Source organism: Amphibalanus amphitrite, unplaced genomic scaffold (assembly GCF_019059575.1).
Source record: "Amphibalanus amphitrite isolate SeventyFive unplaced genomic scaffold, NRLGWU_Aamphi_draft 001841F_arrow, whole genome shotgun sequence".
Classification (NCBI taxonomy): Eukaryota; Metazoa; Arthropoda; class Thecostraca; order Balanomorpha; family Balanidae; genus Amphibalanus; species Amphibalanus amphitrite.
The window spans coordinates 75,276-90,363 of record NW_024883334.1 but is presented as its reverse complement, the minus strand read 5'-3'; the positions used below and the strand labels follow the sequence as shown (position 1 = coordinate 90,363).

At 51.6% G+C, this 15,088-nt stretch overlaps 1 protein-coding gene across 1 annotated transcript in view; it reads right to left on the bottom strand.

Moving 5' to 3' along the window:
- Positions 1-2,088: 2,088 nt before the first annotated feature.
- LOC122375447 (fibrous sheath CABYR-binding protein-like) overlaps positions 2,089-15,088 on the bottom strand; it is a gene marked incomplete at its 3' end in the record, with an annotated part of 46,194 nt that continues 33,194 nt past the window's right edge. The window contains exons 6-7 of the mRNA XM_043354841.1: positions 8,926-9,064; positions 2,089-2,615 (exon numbers count right to left, since the gene is read on the bottom strand). Coding sequence (XP_043210776.1) covers positions 2,089-2,615; positions 8,926-9,064 — 666 coding nt within the window. The remainder of the gene's footprint in view (positions 2,616-8,925; positions 9,065-15,088) is intronic.

Genomic DNA, 15,088 nt, shown 5'->3' with positions numbered 1-15,088 from the left:
GGCCTTTTGTCGCCAAAGACCGGCGTCACGACGCCACGAGCACGTGTTCGTACTGGCTAATCTCGGCAGGACGAACCAAGTCGGGCTGAAAGGAGACTGCAGAAACTACGCAGAGAAACCGGCGGGGAAGGAAACGGAACAGGAAGATGACATATCACTGGGCAGGATGGGCACTGGCAGGGGCGGAGCTTCTTATACAGTTGGTGGGGCCTGTTGCCATTTTGCCCCACAAATGGGCGTTTTGTCCAAATAACTTTAGCTGATTTGCAGGACTTCCTTGCTTCGCAATTTCATCTTTTTTTGCATTAAGGAGGTTTGGGATATCTTTGTAATGCAAAATATGATATCTGGTATCAGGTATGATGAAAATTGAATTTACAGTACGTGGATGTGGTGTGAGAAAATCGCTAGTGACCGCCGAGGAAGTGCAATGCAAGAGTACTTTGTAGCTGCGGGGGCAGCGACGGAGGAAGGCCACAGAGCGGAACCAGCATCCAGTCCGGTGAGCGGGCACAACCGGCAGAGGCTCAGAGCGAACCATATTAGAGTCAGTGCGGTACAAGAGCGGGGCAGCGGGACCAAAGCGGAGTCAGAGCGGAGCAGCGGCATCATAGCGGGGTCAGAGCGGCATTGCAGAGCGGGGCAGCGGGACCAGAGCAGAGTCAGAAGAGTCAGAGCGGAGTCGGAGCGGATTCAGAGCGGGCAGCGGGACCAGAGCGGAGTCAGAGAGCATCGGCGCGTCCCCACCGCCGAGTGGGAAAAACAGTCCGGCGCCGAGACGGTAGCCTAATCCGGGCCCGGCCGGCCAAATGCGAAAACCGTGTCCCCGCTCCGGCGCCGCATCTCGGGCATTAATCTTGCAGACGCCAGTGCAGGGCGCGCGTCGCTGCACGGGCCCCGAAGACGGCGGTCGGCCGGGGGCCCGGCGCGGCGCTAACGGGGCAGTAAACAGCGCGTCTGGGCGAGCGGAGCAGATTGCATTTTGGGGGCAGATACAGATACAGATACAGATAATATATTCATGACAAATCCATGGTGCATGGTTTTTCATTGGCACACGTCAAACATTTACAACACAAGTAAAAGACCAGGCATAAAAAGCAGCACTCAACCACTCGACCTGAGCTAACCATGCGCCTCACACTGTTCTTTCAATAGATGCTTTTTGAGCTGGCGCCGAAAGTTTCGCACGGTGACGTCAAACGGCAGAGAGTCGTACTCACGCACTGCGCTATAACAGAGCCGCCGGCGACCGGCTTCCGTGCGGATTCTCGGCAGCGCGTGGTCGGCAGCTCTGCGCGTCTCGTACGAGTGACGCAGGGTGTCACCGATGGTTTGTGCGATCGCTTCCGGCTTTCCAGTCGTAGTGACCCTGTGCACCAAACTGATGCGATGGTACTTAGCAAGGTTAGGGGCATTCAACCACTCCAAGTCGCACAGAACGTCACTGATGTGGTCGTATTTACGACGGCCGCTAATAACTCGAGCACCGAAGTTCAGCAGTTTCTGCACACGATGAATCTGAGTAGCGGTGCACGTACCGTATAGCGAGAAGCAATATCTGATAACGGAGTTCACGAGCGCTTCTACTACCACAGGCAGAGAGGCCTTCGGTATAACGTGCTTGGCGTGCATCAGACCGATTAGGACACCAGTACACTTAGCTGTCACATAATCGATGTGCGACCTGAAGCTGAGATGATTGTCCATGACCACTCCGAGATTTTTGACAACTCTAGAGTCCGGAATAACAGCACCCATGGCAGTCAGTGTGACAGGCGGCAGTCCTCGCAGCATAGCGGGGGTTCCTAGTACAAGGACCTGCGTCTTAGCGGTGTTTAGCTTCATAGTGTTTGCGCAGAACCACTGGAAGAGACACTCTAGCGCCTGCTCCATGCGTTGGATGACCTGTGCCAAGTCACGCTTTTTACCGCTCACAAGAAGTTGAGTATCGTCTGCATATTGCACGATTGTGACACCGTCAGGCAGGTACAGACACATTTCGTTTGCAAACACCGAATACAACATACAACTTAACGATCCGCCTTGGAACACGCCAATTGTGTTTGACTTGACACTCGACCGCACGTATCCACCGTCACCACTGGCCATCTGCACCTGCTGAGTGTGTCCGCTTAGGTAGTTGCCGAACCACTCGGTATCTACCCCATACAGTGCGAGCTTATCCAGCAGTCTCCCGTGCGGCACAACGTCAAAACATTTGGAGAGGTCCAACAGCACCAGGATCGACACCTCTCCAGCGTCCATCGCCTCCAGCGCACGGTCGGTGATGACGCTGAGTGCCGTCTCGGTGCTGCGGCCGCTGCGGTAGCCATGTTGGGTGGTTGACAGGAGCTGGTTGGCCTCCAAGTACTGCACCAGCTGGCGCTGGACGACCCGCTCAACAACCTTCATTATCGCCGGCAGGATGGAGATCGGGCGAGTGTTTGCTGGCTCCGATGGTCCTTGTCCTTTTGGGATTGGCGTTACCATTGCATGTTTCCAGGGGCCGGGCACGTTGCTGGTCGTCAGGCTGGAGTTGACTATGTCCAACAGGACGTGACCCATGCCCCAAAAGAAGGTGCGGAACATGCTGACGCTGATCCCGTCGTTGCCTGTTGAAGAATGCAGACAGATCGAGATTGCAGAGAAGACGCCGGACTCGCGCGATGATGGGTTCGGAGTCCTGGGTGGCTGACTGGGAACGACACAGTTCAACCATAGTTGGGGAGGGGACACCATATTACTTTGTGTCAGTTTGAACACCTCGGCACGTTTACGTTGTAACTCATATTCACCTTACTGTGCATTGTGCAATGCAATGTTTCGTTGTCCATAAGGCCCGAGGGCAACTGCTTCGGAGTCTTTCCTTCACTTTCAGTCAATAAACGTCTATAAATAAACAATAAAGTTTCATTGAACAAAAAAAAAAACATCAATTTTGACAAATACTATAACAAAAGTAAGATGAGATGCTCATCAATCCTCAGCGCAGTCAGTATCACTTCACAGAACGCGTGCTCCGAGGCAGCCGGTATAAATCACGTTCTGTACAACTGGCTGGGCTGAGCGGTGATCATTCCATATCGGTAGATCGCACTATCACAGCCGAGCAGATCGTAACGACGGTCCTTTGTTCCCGCTGAGATCTATGCAGCGGACCCCTCTGCAGCTGGCTGGTACGCCGGCCATTACGGGTCGAGTGACAGCGATTTTCACGCCGATTTTTCTAGCACCACAGTCACGACTTTCGCCCGTCTTTTGTGATTGCAATGGCACACCATTATGACATAATGACAATGCTTCAAGCTGCAATGCAAAGAAGCCCAGTGGGACTGCGATAGAGTGGCCAAACGGCGAAATAATGCACAATGACACGGGTTACAACCGTCCAGGATCCTAAATATGCATGCTAAGAGCCTGCAGCCATCAATGATAACGGACGACACGGGTGTTAACATTGTAAGCTGCACCTCAGGCATCAGGCGTGAATCGGAAGAAACATGGTACTGAACACACGGTTTGTTGGTTTAGTCATGTGCCAGTATTGGAATACACGGAAATTAATCACACCGAAGAAAACGGAAGACTGAAGCGGACATGGATTTAACGGTGAACGGCGAGGGAACACGTGGTCGCTATTGTGAACTATAGTTCACAAATAGCGGCTTCAATGCCTATAGGCCATTGAAGTCGCTTTAAGGTGAAATGCTGCATTATGATCCTTCCAGTGGCGCAGCCAGGGGGGGGGGGTCAGAGGGTCAGCTGACCCCCCCGAAATTTCTGTCAGGGGCCCGCTCGAGAAAGGAGAGAGAGAGAGAGAGAGAGAGAGAGAGAGAGAGAGAGAGAGAGAGAGAGAGAGAGAGAGAGAGAGAGAGAGAGAGAGAGAGAGAGAGAGAGAGAGAGAGAGAGAGAGAGAGAGAGAGAGAGAGAGAGATCCTAATCTACATAATCGGACGGGTCCGCTTCGAAAAGTAAAGTGCCTAGGTACTGGGACATCACGGGTGAGGGGTAGGCCTGAGGGCCCCGGTGGATGGGTCCGGGCCCCCGGGAGAACGGGCCCCGGAGCCCCGGGTGGACGGAGCCCGGGCCCCCGGGAGAACGGGCCCCGGAGCCCCGGGTGGACGGAGCCCGGGCCCCCGGGAGAACGGGCCCCGAGCCCCGGGTGGACGGGGCCCGGACCCCCCGGTGGATGGGGCCCAGGCCCTCGGGAGAACGGGCCCGGGCCCCGGGTGGACGGGGCCCAGACTGCGGGTGGATGGGGCCCGGACCCCCGGGTGGACGGGGCCCGGGCCCCCGGTGGATGGGTTCGGGCCCCGGGAGTACGGGCCCCGGGTGGACGGGGCCCGGGCCCCCGGGAGAACGGGGCCCGGACTCGGAGCCCAGGTGGACGTGGCCCGGGCCCCCGTGGGGATAGGGCCCGGGCCCTCGGGTGAATGGGGCCCGGGCCCCCGGGTGGATGGGGCCGGGTCCCCGGGAGAACGGGGCCCGGGCCCCGGGTGGATGGGGTCCGGCCCTGGGTGGACGGGGCCCGGGCCCCGGGTGGATTGGACCCGGGCCCCGGGAGAACGGGGCCCGGACCCTCGGGTGGACGGGGCCCGGGCCCCAGGTGGATGGGGTCGGGGCCCGGGTGGACGGGGCCCGGACCCCCGGGAGAACGGGGCCCGGGCCCCGGGTGGATTGGACCCGGGCCCCGGGAGAACGGGGCCCGGGCCCTCTGATGGACGGGCCCCGGAGCCCCGGGTGGACGGGGCCCGGAGCCCCGGGTGAACGGAGCCCGGGCCCTCGTGTGGACGGGAACCAGCCCCCTGTGGATGGGGCCCGGGCCCTCCGGGTGGATGGGGTGACCCGCTTGCTCCGCAACGCGAATAAGGGATATTTTCGATCGGTGGGCGTTTGGTTGGTCTTGTGTCCGTGGGTCATGTATACATTTCGGTCGGTTGTCTTTTGACGGCTAAGCATTTTGGTTTGGAAAAAAACATCCATCGCATCGAGATGCTCGTGTCTGATAACCATACGTCTACTACAGAACTTGTCAAGTGTATTTTATAGCATAGGTTGACGTAGGTCATTGAAAAATGAGAGCCATAGATGAATTGTCATGTAGAGGTTTGAAAATTTATCTTTTTAAGAATACTGTTGCTCGTCTTGCAAAAGCGATGATTGGATCTTGGAAAAAATTGAATGCTCTTTCCAACGATGCCATTTTTAATTGTCAAACGTATCAGGTTATGCAGCAAATGCCGTGTAATTAAGTAAGTCATGAACAAAAACCATTTTCTCCAGCGATTTGTTCCACATTGTTTTTAATCAATGCGGTGTTTTAATCAATGCGGGTTTAATCAAAGCGGGTTAATAAACCCGCTCCGTCTGACAGTCACCCGAAAATAGCATTAAGTCCAAAATCCGTCCGAAACGTCAATTTTTCAAGCATAAGTGCCCTCACGGGTGCACGTGGCGCGTGCCATCCCTGCACCGCTCACCATTCGATAGCCCGTTCGATCCTCATTGTTCCCCATGCCGATCGGACCCACGGTTACCGAGATACTGCACGGGGACCGGACCCGTGTCGGTCAAATTTAGCCATTTTCGCCCAATTTTGCAAGCCTGTAAAGTCTATGACGCGAGTTTGCACTTATTGAGCACGCGCCATGTGCTCACCACCAGCCCGATCGAGCTGAGACCCCTCACAGGCACGTTCCCCATCCTTGTTCTATAAGTTGCGCAAAGTTCAGCGCACTAACGTAGGTGCAACGGTCTGGCCTGTACCTACCCCGGGATAAGTAACACCATGCCGGGACCACGGTGACAGACAGAATCTACGTCACCACATCACCACACCACAATTCAAACCTGGCCCAAGGCAATACATGACCCATGTGAGCACGTTAACCCTCGCCGGCTCAGGCCATTTTGCGTCCTTCGACGGCACAAGGGAGGGAGGGTACGACCCCCTTCCTCGCGTTTGGCGTATGATCGAGCTAGAGCTTCGCGGAAAAAAAACGAGCGTGTTGCCCGTGACGAGAGGAAGCCGATAATACCCAATTCCAAGGTCCTAGGTCACTGGTTGACCTTCCAGGTCAGGTCAATGACCCAAATGTCGGGAAAATCGGGACCTGTTAGAACGTCGTAAAATGTGGCTGCTATAGGTTTTTTGTCGGGGTGCTGATCACGAATATTATGTCAGTTTTGATCACAGATGATGTCTTTATGCAGTTAGGCCAGGTCGGGTCAGGTCAGGTCAGGTCAACCAGTAGTGGTCCCGCCGGGTATTCGTAGTACCTACCTACCTGTCAACCGCCTCTGACAGCTTTGTAACATGTTACGAAGGCACCAGAACTACTTCTTAAATGTTCAAATGGTTGTTAAATTGGAATTCAGTTCCAAAAAAGCTAGCCTAGAAACATGCATAAATTGAAAAAAGTGTACCGAGGTCATCATAGGTCAGTGACCTGACCTGACCTTCAGGTGACGTTGACATCCACCCTTATGCATGGGAGCATCATCAAATCACATGTTTGAACGCTGGAATCCACGAAAGGACTGCAAATGCGCGGCTAATGCGAGCCGGCATATGCCGAACCGCGATTCTGGCCAAACATGGTCTCGGAAAGTAGGTCACAGCTCAAAGTTCATTTGGGTAAGGGTCATTAAATTTCTAGGGTAGGTGTAAAATTGATGAACGCGAGGGTACTGAAAGTTACGTCGCGACCAGCCGCTTTTAACGCGAGTTATTCGCGAAAAAAAAACCTTAGGGGGGTTGCATCAACCCCTCCCCATGTGCCGGCGAGGGTTAAAACTTCTTGTGAGCGAATTCACGTAATGAAGAAGAATAAAGGCACAATGCTTTGTCCGACAGAAGCAGGCAACAGTTCTGATTGCATTATATGCTATACATATTGCGGAAAGGGCACATTTCGGCCTCGAAAGATACGAATACATACGTCATAGTAACATATTTCTGTGGTGGTCAATTTGCGTAAAAATTGAACACCGGGTGATTAACTACCGAGCTATTGTTCTATCCAAATTTTCTGATTCAAACTCGCTCAGGGTTATCGTGCAGGTAAAGGGGGCCCGCTCAGCAGAATGCGTATGAAATATGGAGAGATTCTGAAAAATGGGTGGGGGGCCCGTACACTAGGGGGCCCGCTTTGGAGGCGATGACCCCCCCGAAACGAAATCCTGGCTGCGCCACTGGATCCTTCCACAACCACCTCCTAATTTTCTGCGATGATAGAAAACAATCGGCACAAAAAAATATAATTGCTGATTTCCGACAAATTTTTACCCCATTCTCATGAGCCAAAGCCCAAAAATTAATTTGAATTCGCTAGATTAAATCAATTGTCATTACACGTAAACAGGAGTAATCTCAGCAGAACGGATAAATAACCTACAACTGCTATTTTCAACGCATCAAGAAATCGAAGACGAAAAACGTCAGGAAGCAAACCACTATCAGGCTTCCTATTTCCATTAAATGTGACGTTGGTCATATGAACTTTAAACATCCAAAAAATGCTGTCTTCTAAAATGATGTCTTCTATTCACCAGTAAAACGCCTTTTGGGGCGACTAACGGAGCGAGCGAGAGGGTAAGCCATGCACGTGCGAAATTTCGAGGGGGTATCTCCAACTGACTTGTGCACGGCACCCTACTAACCGGTCTCTAGCGATGTGCCAACTTTGAGCACAATCGGCCCAGCCGTTCTCGAGATCTGGAAGCGGCACCTTGCACGTGCGCACGTGCAAAATGGGTCCCAACTGACTTGTGCACGGCACCCTACTAACTGCTCCCTAATCGTGTACCAAATTTGAGCGCCATCAGTCCAGCCGTTCTCGAGATCTGGAAACGACCCCTGCACGTGCACACGTGCAGCAGCACCCTAACTCTGGCACATGGATATCAATGCATTGCCTAGTAGGTGCCAGCTACATGCCAAATTCCAGCGTAATCGGCCAAGTAGTTACCGAGATATTGCAACGATTACAAAACTGACACCTCTTCGTTTTGCAAGTGGCACGTGCATAAGGAGTCACCCACATGCATCGGGAATAGTTCAATACTTTTAAGAAGGAATGAAGCTACCCTATAAAAATTACCGCATGCAAATCGGTCAAGTGGTTGCTGAGATATAAGCCTCGTAAAAGCGTGACCATAGCTGGCCGGCCGGCCGGCCGCTCATACTCAGAAATTTCCGTTATTCTACGTGACTCCGCTCGCTTCGCTTGCACCGTAATTATAAAAAAAGATGGAGCGGCTTTGGAGCGTGTTTCGGGGCGTCTTTTACATTTTTTAGAGAACGCGTTCAGATCTGACTTAGTGACCCCATTTAGTTTGTTAAAAATTAAATGTATCGTTTAGCAATGTAAGCGCAAGATATATTTCCACACAATTATAAATTTCCCAAAACAAATGAAGGAAACAAATGGTATATTTTAAAGGAGAAGGGAAGAAATCTTCCAAGAAATCTCGCTCGGTGAATGAGCATTGAGTATTGGGTAATGATAATGAATATAGCCATTGAGACCGAGAAAGTGAGTCAACCATTGGGAAACAGAACAATCATGAAGAGAAAAGACGGACAACAGCATTGTCACCATCGGTGGCGCAGCATAAAGTATTGGGAACAAATGGCAATATTGTATGTAGTTAGATAGCAACCGTGACACCGGTGACGGGAAGATAGTTATCCGTTAGGAGCGGGGCACCCAGCAGAACGTCGAACGTGGGACCAATACCGACAATGTGTGAAACTGGATATCCACAAGAGATGGAATAGCAACAACAAGACATGATACATTTACAAATAAATAAAGATGGACCCAACGAGACGCTTCCCGCCGCTGGAGCCAGGTAGGAAGTTGCGTGCGGGGTACCCTGCGACACCGTGAGCCGGTGTGCATGAGGCACTCTCCTGACAACACGAGGCAAAGTGTGTCAGGGAGCTCTCGTGCAGGGAGCTCTCGTGCAGGGAGCTCTCGTGCAGGGAGCTCTCGTGCAGGGAGCTCTCGTGCAGGGAGCTCTCGTGACAGCGTGAGGTACTCACCGTGATGAAGTCCTGCACAGCACATGAAAAGAGAGAAAACAAACGTCAGTTACTGTTCCTCTCACTGGCGTGGAATAGCGGACGAGCACGATCACCAGCATGCGAGTAGCACATGCTGGTCAATTGGCGACAATTCAGCATTATTTGTGAGGGAAAAATACACATTAAGCGAGATAATGGCAACTTCAGAAAAGAGCAGCAATAGCTATAATTTAAACACACATAAATTGAAATGTTTGTAGGATAATAACTGACAAGCCAAGGCACACTTACGAATAAAAGTCAGAGAAGTTTTCGGGTCAAACTAATCCCATCGTCCTAAAATGGTTTGTGCACTGCAACACACAAAATGCAGTCTCATTCATCTCTGCAGACTGCAGTTTTACGTGACACTGCAAGGTGCAACCTGACTCAGGTTTACATTTTTGCTTGATGTAAACGTTGGATGGAAGGATAGAAGCATGTCCATGGCTGCAGTATGTGTACAGTGTGACAAGGGCAGTATCAAATCGAAAATTACATGCACGTGATCTGCGAAATGATTTTAGGGTGGCCGTGCATCAGAGGTCATCGGCGTGGAACTCTTCAATGAAATTACTAAAAGCAATGGCTATGAACAGAGGCACTTCGGAAAAGATTATGTGCGCAGAAGTCTATCTTTCCGTGATGTCGAATCGTGTTTCAAAGAGAAGACGCAATGCAGTCGTTGGTGCACGGGGCAGCGTGATCCTCAAGTGTGTACCGTAGGCCGTCGCGTTTCAATGTAGAGATGGAGTAACCCAAGAGCTGTATTTCTGCATAGAGAAGGGAAACGTCTAAACAATGCGATCCCCCATGTGAAGAAACGGACAGTGGCTCCCCTCGTGGGTACAGGAGAAGGTCTTATCATGCGAAGGAGGGCGCCCACTCCTCTCCCTATCGGAACATGGGCCGGCCGGCCGGCGCGGTCCCGCGTCTCTCCCGGTCCGTCGGAGCTGCCCGGTGACGGATGCGGACGCGGCGTGCACGGACGGTGACCGATTGCACAGTGTCGTGCACGACCCCGCCCGCGGCGGGCCGGCAGCCAATGGCGGCGGCGCGCGCGCCAGGCCACGCCCCCACCGCCGCCGCCGCCGCCGCGCCGCCTTCGACGTGCAGGGTATGTCCGCTGTATGAGGGTCATACGGCGGGGACGGTAGCCGTGACAGCCACTGGGCCGTGTAGAAAAACACAGGACAAAACCACCGACGTGACACATTGTAACAATACACATATTCTATTGTGTATCATTTTATTTGCTGTGCCGCTCCCAATTGCACTAGTCTAGGGGCACATTCAGCCTTCTAATGGTGACGATCACTATTGAAGGAAAATATAAACGAATAATTAGGTGTCGATAGTAAGATCAGAGGTTGGCTGTCGGCCGAACTGTAGTTGCTGGAGCTGCTCCCATGTCCAGGCGGTTGAACACGACAGGTGACAGGGGTGCAGGCGCGGCTGACAGGGGTACAGATGACAGGGGCACAGGCGAGGTTGATGGACCCGCTGACTGTCAGTGGCCGTCACCCCGGTCAGCCGCGCTGATAGGGACGTGCCGACGGCGTCAGACCGTCACGGACCGTCACACGGGGCTGGCCCGGGAACAGACAACAGGATCAGGTGGAGGGACCCAGTCGGCTCAGACGGGAGGCCGCTGCTCACGGTGATCCCGCCGGCGAGTTGATCCTGAGCACAAATTTAGCCTTCCAGGTGACGTGGGACAAAAGTTATTTAGGAAAATGAATTATCTGGGCGTCTTGCCCCCAGGCTACCCTAATTTTAGAAATGAGCGGGAAGCTTTATTACCGGAAAGCACGCATTGATTTCGGGCAATTATTGTTGCATCTATATTACTATTTGAGGTGACGTAGTTTCTGTCTGTAACCGAGGTCGCGACATGGTGCTACGTAGCGCGGGTTACAGATCACACCGTTGCACCTACCGCACTGAAATTTGCGCAAGTTATAGAACAAGGATGGACAACGTGCCTTTGAGCGGTCTCGGCTCGGTCGGATCGATAGCGAGCGCGTGGCGCGGGCCCGAAAAGTGCAAATTCGCGTCATAGACTTTACATGTATAAATCGGCTTGCAAAAACGGGCGAAAATGGCTAAATTTGCCCGACACGGGTCCGGTCCCGGTGCAATATCTCGGTAACCGTGGGCCCGACCGGTACGGGGAAAACAGCATCGTGTAGAGAATCGAACGGCCTATCGAATGGTGTGCGGTGCAGGGGTTGGCACGCGCCACGTGCACCGGGGAGGGCACTTTCTTTTGAAAAATGGACGTTTTGGACGGATTTTGGAATTTATATTAATTTCAGGTGATCGTCAGACGGAATGAGTTGAAGCAGCGCCTATTAGCAATAAAAATGTACCGTCTCTCATGGAAAAATTGTGAAAAGCTAATTGATCAAAAACAATGTGGAAAAAATCGCTGAATTAAATGGTAGTTGTCCAAAATGTGCCACTAAATAATTACACGGATTTTGCTGCTTAACCTGATACGTTTGACAATTGAAAATGCTATCATTGGAAAGAGCATTCAATTCTCTCCAAGATCCAAATATCACGTTTGCATGACAAGCAACAGTATTCTTAAAAATATAAATGTTTCAAACCTCTGCAAAACGATTTTTAGTGAAAATTATCTACGCCTTTAATTTGTCATGAAACTACGCGCCTAAATTATAAAGCACATTTGACAGATTCTGAAGTGGAAAGCATGCTTATCAGACACGGGCACCTCGATGCGGTGGATATTTTTTCCACAAACCAAAACGTTTAGCCGTCAAAAAGCAATCGACCGAAATGGATAGATAACCCGACCGACACAAGAACAACCGAACACCCGCCGATCGAAAATATCCCTTTTCGCGTTGCGGAGCACGCGGGTCACCCTAGTATTCTACTATTCAAAAATCATAGCCTGGCAAATAGTGATGACGTTAAGTACACCAAACAAAATAATATGTTCAAAAGAATTGATGCAAAAAAAACGGAGGGTAGAGGCTATCAATCCCGAGGCTCGAACATGCCCATACCGTCTACGGTCTAACAGCATTTTGTATCATTACCTATATTCGTAATCAGTGGCGCGTAGGATCCTAATAGTGAACAAGTCGGCATTTGCCAGTCATTGGCAAACATACGACCAACAGCTGGTACGGTTGTGCTTGTACTCCATCCAAGACAAGCACGTAGCGATTAGAAGCCATCTGAACACTGTCGCCGGTGCATGTAGCACGCCCGTCCCGTCGCGCTGCAGGCCACTCAGCGGCACAAAGGATTGCACGCTTCACTTGACCCAAACATTCCCGATGCCGACCTCTGTGACACACTGGTGACACGTGTCTTAACAGCTCAATCAGCTCCGTGAGCAGGCGGACGTCCCGGCGCGCGGACGGGCCCGGGCGGCCTGTCGACGCGGAGCTACGATAACACAGCTGCCGAAGGCGCGACGACCGACCGACGGGTGAACACGCGCCGCGGGACGGCGGCCAGCGAGCGGCAGTCGGTGAGGGAGGGGCTGCCGCGAGCCACAGTGGCACACACGAGCCTCCTCAGTCGGACCGAGAGGGGCTGCCACGAGCCACAGTAGCACACACACGGGTATCCTCAGTCGAACTGCGGATGTGTTGTCTCAGCTGGGCCGGGATGTGCTACCGCGCACCAAAGAAACGACACTTCACCTTCATAAGAACGTGTTCGCTACAGTTTGACACTCTATACCACAAACCATTACGGATGCAAGGCTCTCTACCCAGAAAAGCAGCAAACTCATCAAGCGTCTCTCCTCCCTAGCCCAGCGCTATTAAAACCACTTCCATCAGACAAAGCATGCAGATCAGGCAAACGCTCGCCCACCTCTGGAATATTGCAATCAAGAAGTGCGCAATGTTCTCCGTCAGTTGAATTGACAGGGACGGGGTACCGGATACCGATAAACCATCGACAACTGCGCCCTGTCCACCACCTGTCACTGATTCGCAGTGCCCGTTTGCGGCGGGCTAATTATGCCATCAGCGGCTCCAGCTCATTTCCATAAACAGTGTCGCAGGGATTAAATACTTCCTCCGGCTCTGGAGAGTTGCCAGTATCGGCACCTGGTCGTGGCTGCTGGTGTCACCGATAGGTCAGGCCGGGCTCCTCACGTGGAGGCCGGCGCGGCAGAGTACTGCGTCCTCACGGCCGGCGCTGGACTGCTGATTGTGGCCCACAACAAGGCCTAAGAGCCCAAGTAGCACTCTCTCGAACGATGAAACCCGGTTGGCTATCCTTAACCCTATTAGTGGCAGGCTCCTGGCTACCCCCTATTAGTGGCAGGGGGGGGGGGCTGTTTACGACCCCCCCTTGATATCTCGAGATCTAACGGGCCGATTTTCAAAATTCAAACGGCATTCGATTTCGCTCAACGTGATCTACATTTCTAAAAAATAAAAATTAAGAAATGTCAATAGGGGGGTAGAGGGGGGTAAAAACGGGCAAATTGCAGATACATTTTAGACTGTTTATCACGGCCAGGTTTCTGAACCAATCTTAACGCAACTTTTGCCGATCGATAGAGAATGAACCAGGAATTCACATGGATCCTAAAAATATGCATTTTCAAAAATCATAGGCGGATACAGATCATTGAGATTGGGGGTACACAAAAAGTATAGTAAATAAGGTTTTTGTTGGTACTGTTTCAAAAAAGGGTGGTAATGGTCTTGTTATGTTATAATTTTCTTATGAGAGAACGACTAAAATTGTATTGGTAATGCATAGGCGGTGTAAGGGCACCTATGTTGGGAGGTAAAACATAACCCCCCTTTTTGGACGCCTGGATCCGCCTATTATAGCAAAAACGTGTCAAAAGAGGATGCACAATAACTGTATATGTTATCACATGATACCTTTTATTCACTGTTCGTAAAACTGGTGCAGCATCGTGATCTTCGCCCAAATGACTCGCTTCACGAATAGGACCCCCCAATTCCCAGTGCTCTGGAGCCGGCCCTGGTAAAGTTATGAACTTGAAATTTTCAGGGAATGTGCCCAATTTAGTTTTAGGAAAAGTCAGAAAATTTCAGCATCGTAGCTTCAGCGGTTTCGGAGATATTCCCGAAAAACCTGAGGGGTGGATAAAAACAACCCCCCCCCCCCTGCCACTAATAGGGTTAACACTTTCAATCGTTTCTCTGTTGAATCGAGCTAGCTCATAGGACGGCAACTTCGAAAAGTCCTTGATTATGTCCTTTTCATATTTGTTGCGATCATGTGATGCATTGAAGAAAAGACTTAGCTAATTTATAGTTAGAACACTGTTCACAGATGCCGACCATAGATGCTAAGGAGTCAAGGACTACCGAAAAAAAACGCGCCACCGGGACGGCGAGGGAGCGGAACTACGGGTAGGCGGCATAACGGGACAGCGGAACAACGGGTAGGCGGAATAACGGGACGGCGGGACAGCGGGCATGTCGGTGGCGGCGATCACAGGGCCGATAGCCGACCTTACTGCTGTCGCTATACCAAGCCAGTCAGTTCGGCGGCCTCGCATGACTGCCGAGACCAATTTTGGGGCTGTCCGTGACAACGAACAGCGGCGGCGGCAACATGAAAACGCCGTCAACAAATCGCCCGACAGATCTGCTATCTATCGACAAGATTCCTGGTCACAAATTGGGATTTGTCAACCAGTGGCAGCGATAGCACGATAGTGTTAATTTCCGAATGAAGCATACGGATGGCCTGGTAAATCACATTTCAAAGGAATTAGAACCATTGTGATAGGAATCATCGCTAAAATGCACATTTGGAAACGTCTGTTTGCATAGACAAATATTCGGTTGATTTACATATTGACATCGTAAATCTCGATGCATGATGTCGCTCATACATCTCGCAGACGGGATTATGTGTCCAGGTTCTCATAAATATTTAACCTTAACTTCACGATTTGACACGACAATCTTTTTCATACATTCGGATTAAAGCGTGGTTTAGCACTTGCATTGAGGCATTTCCTGTAAATCG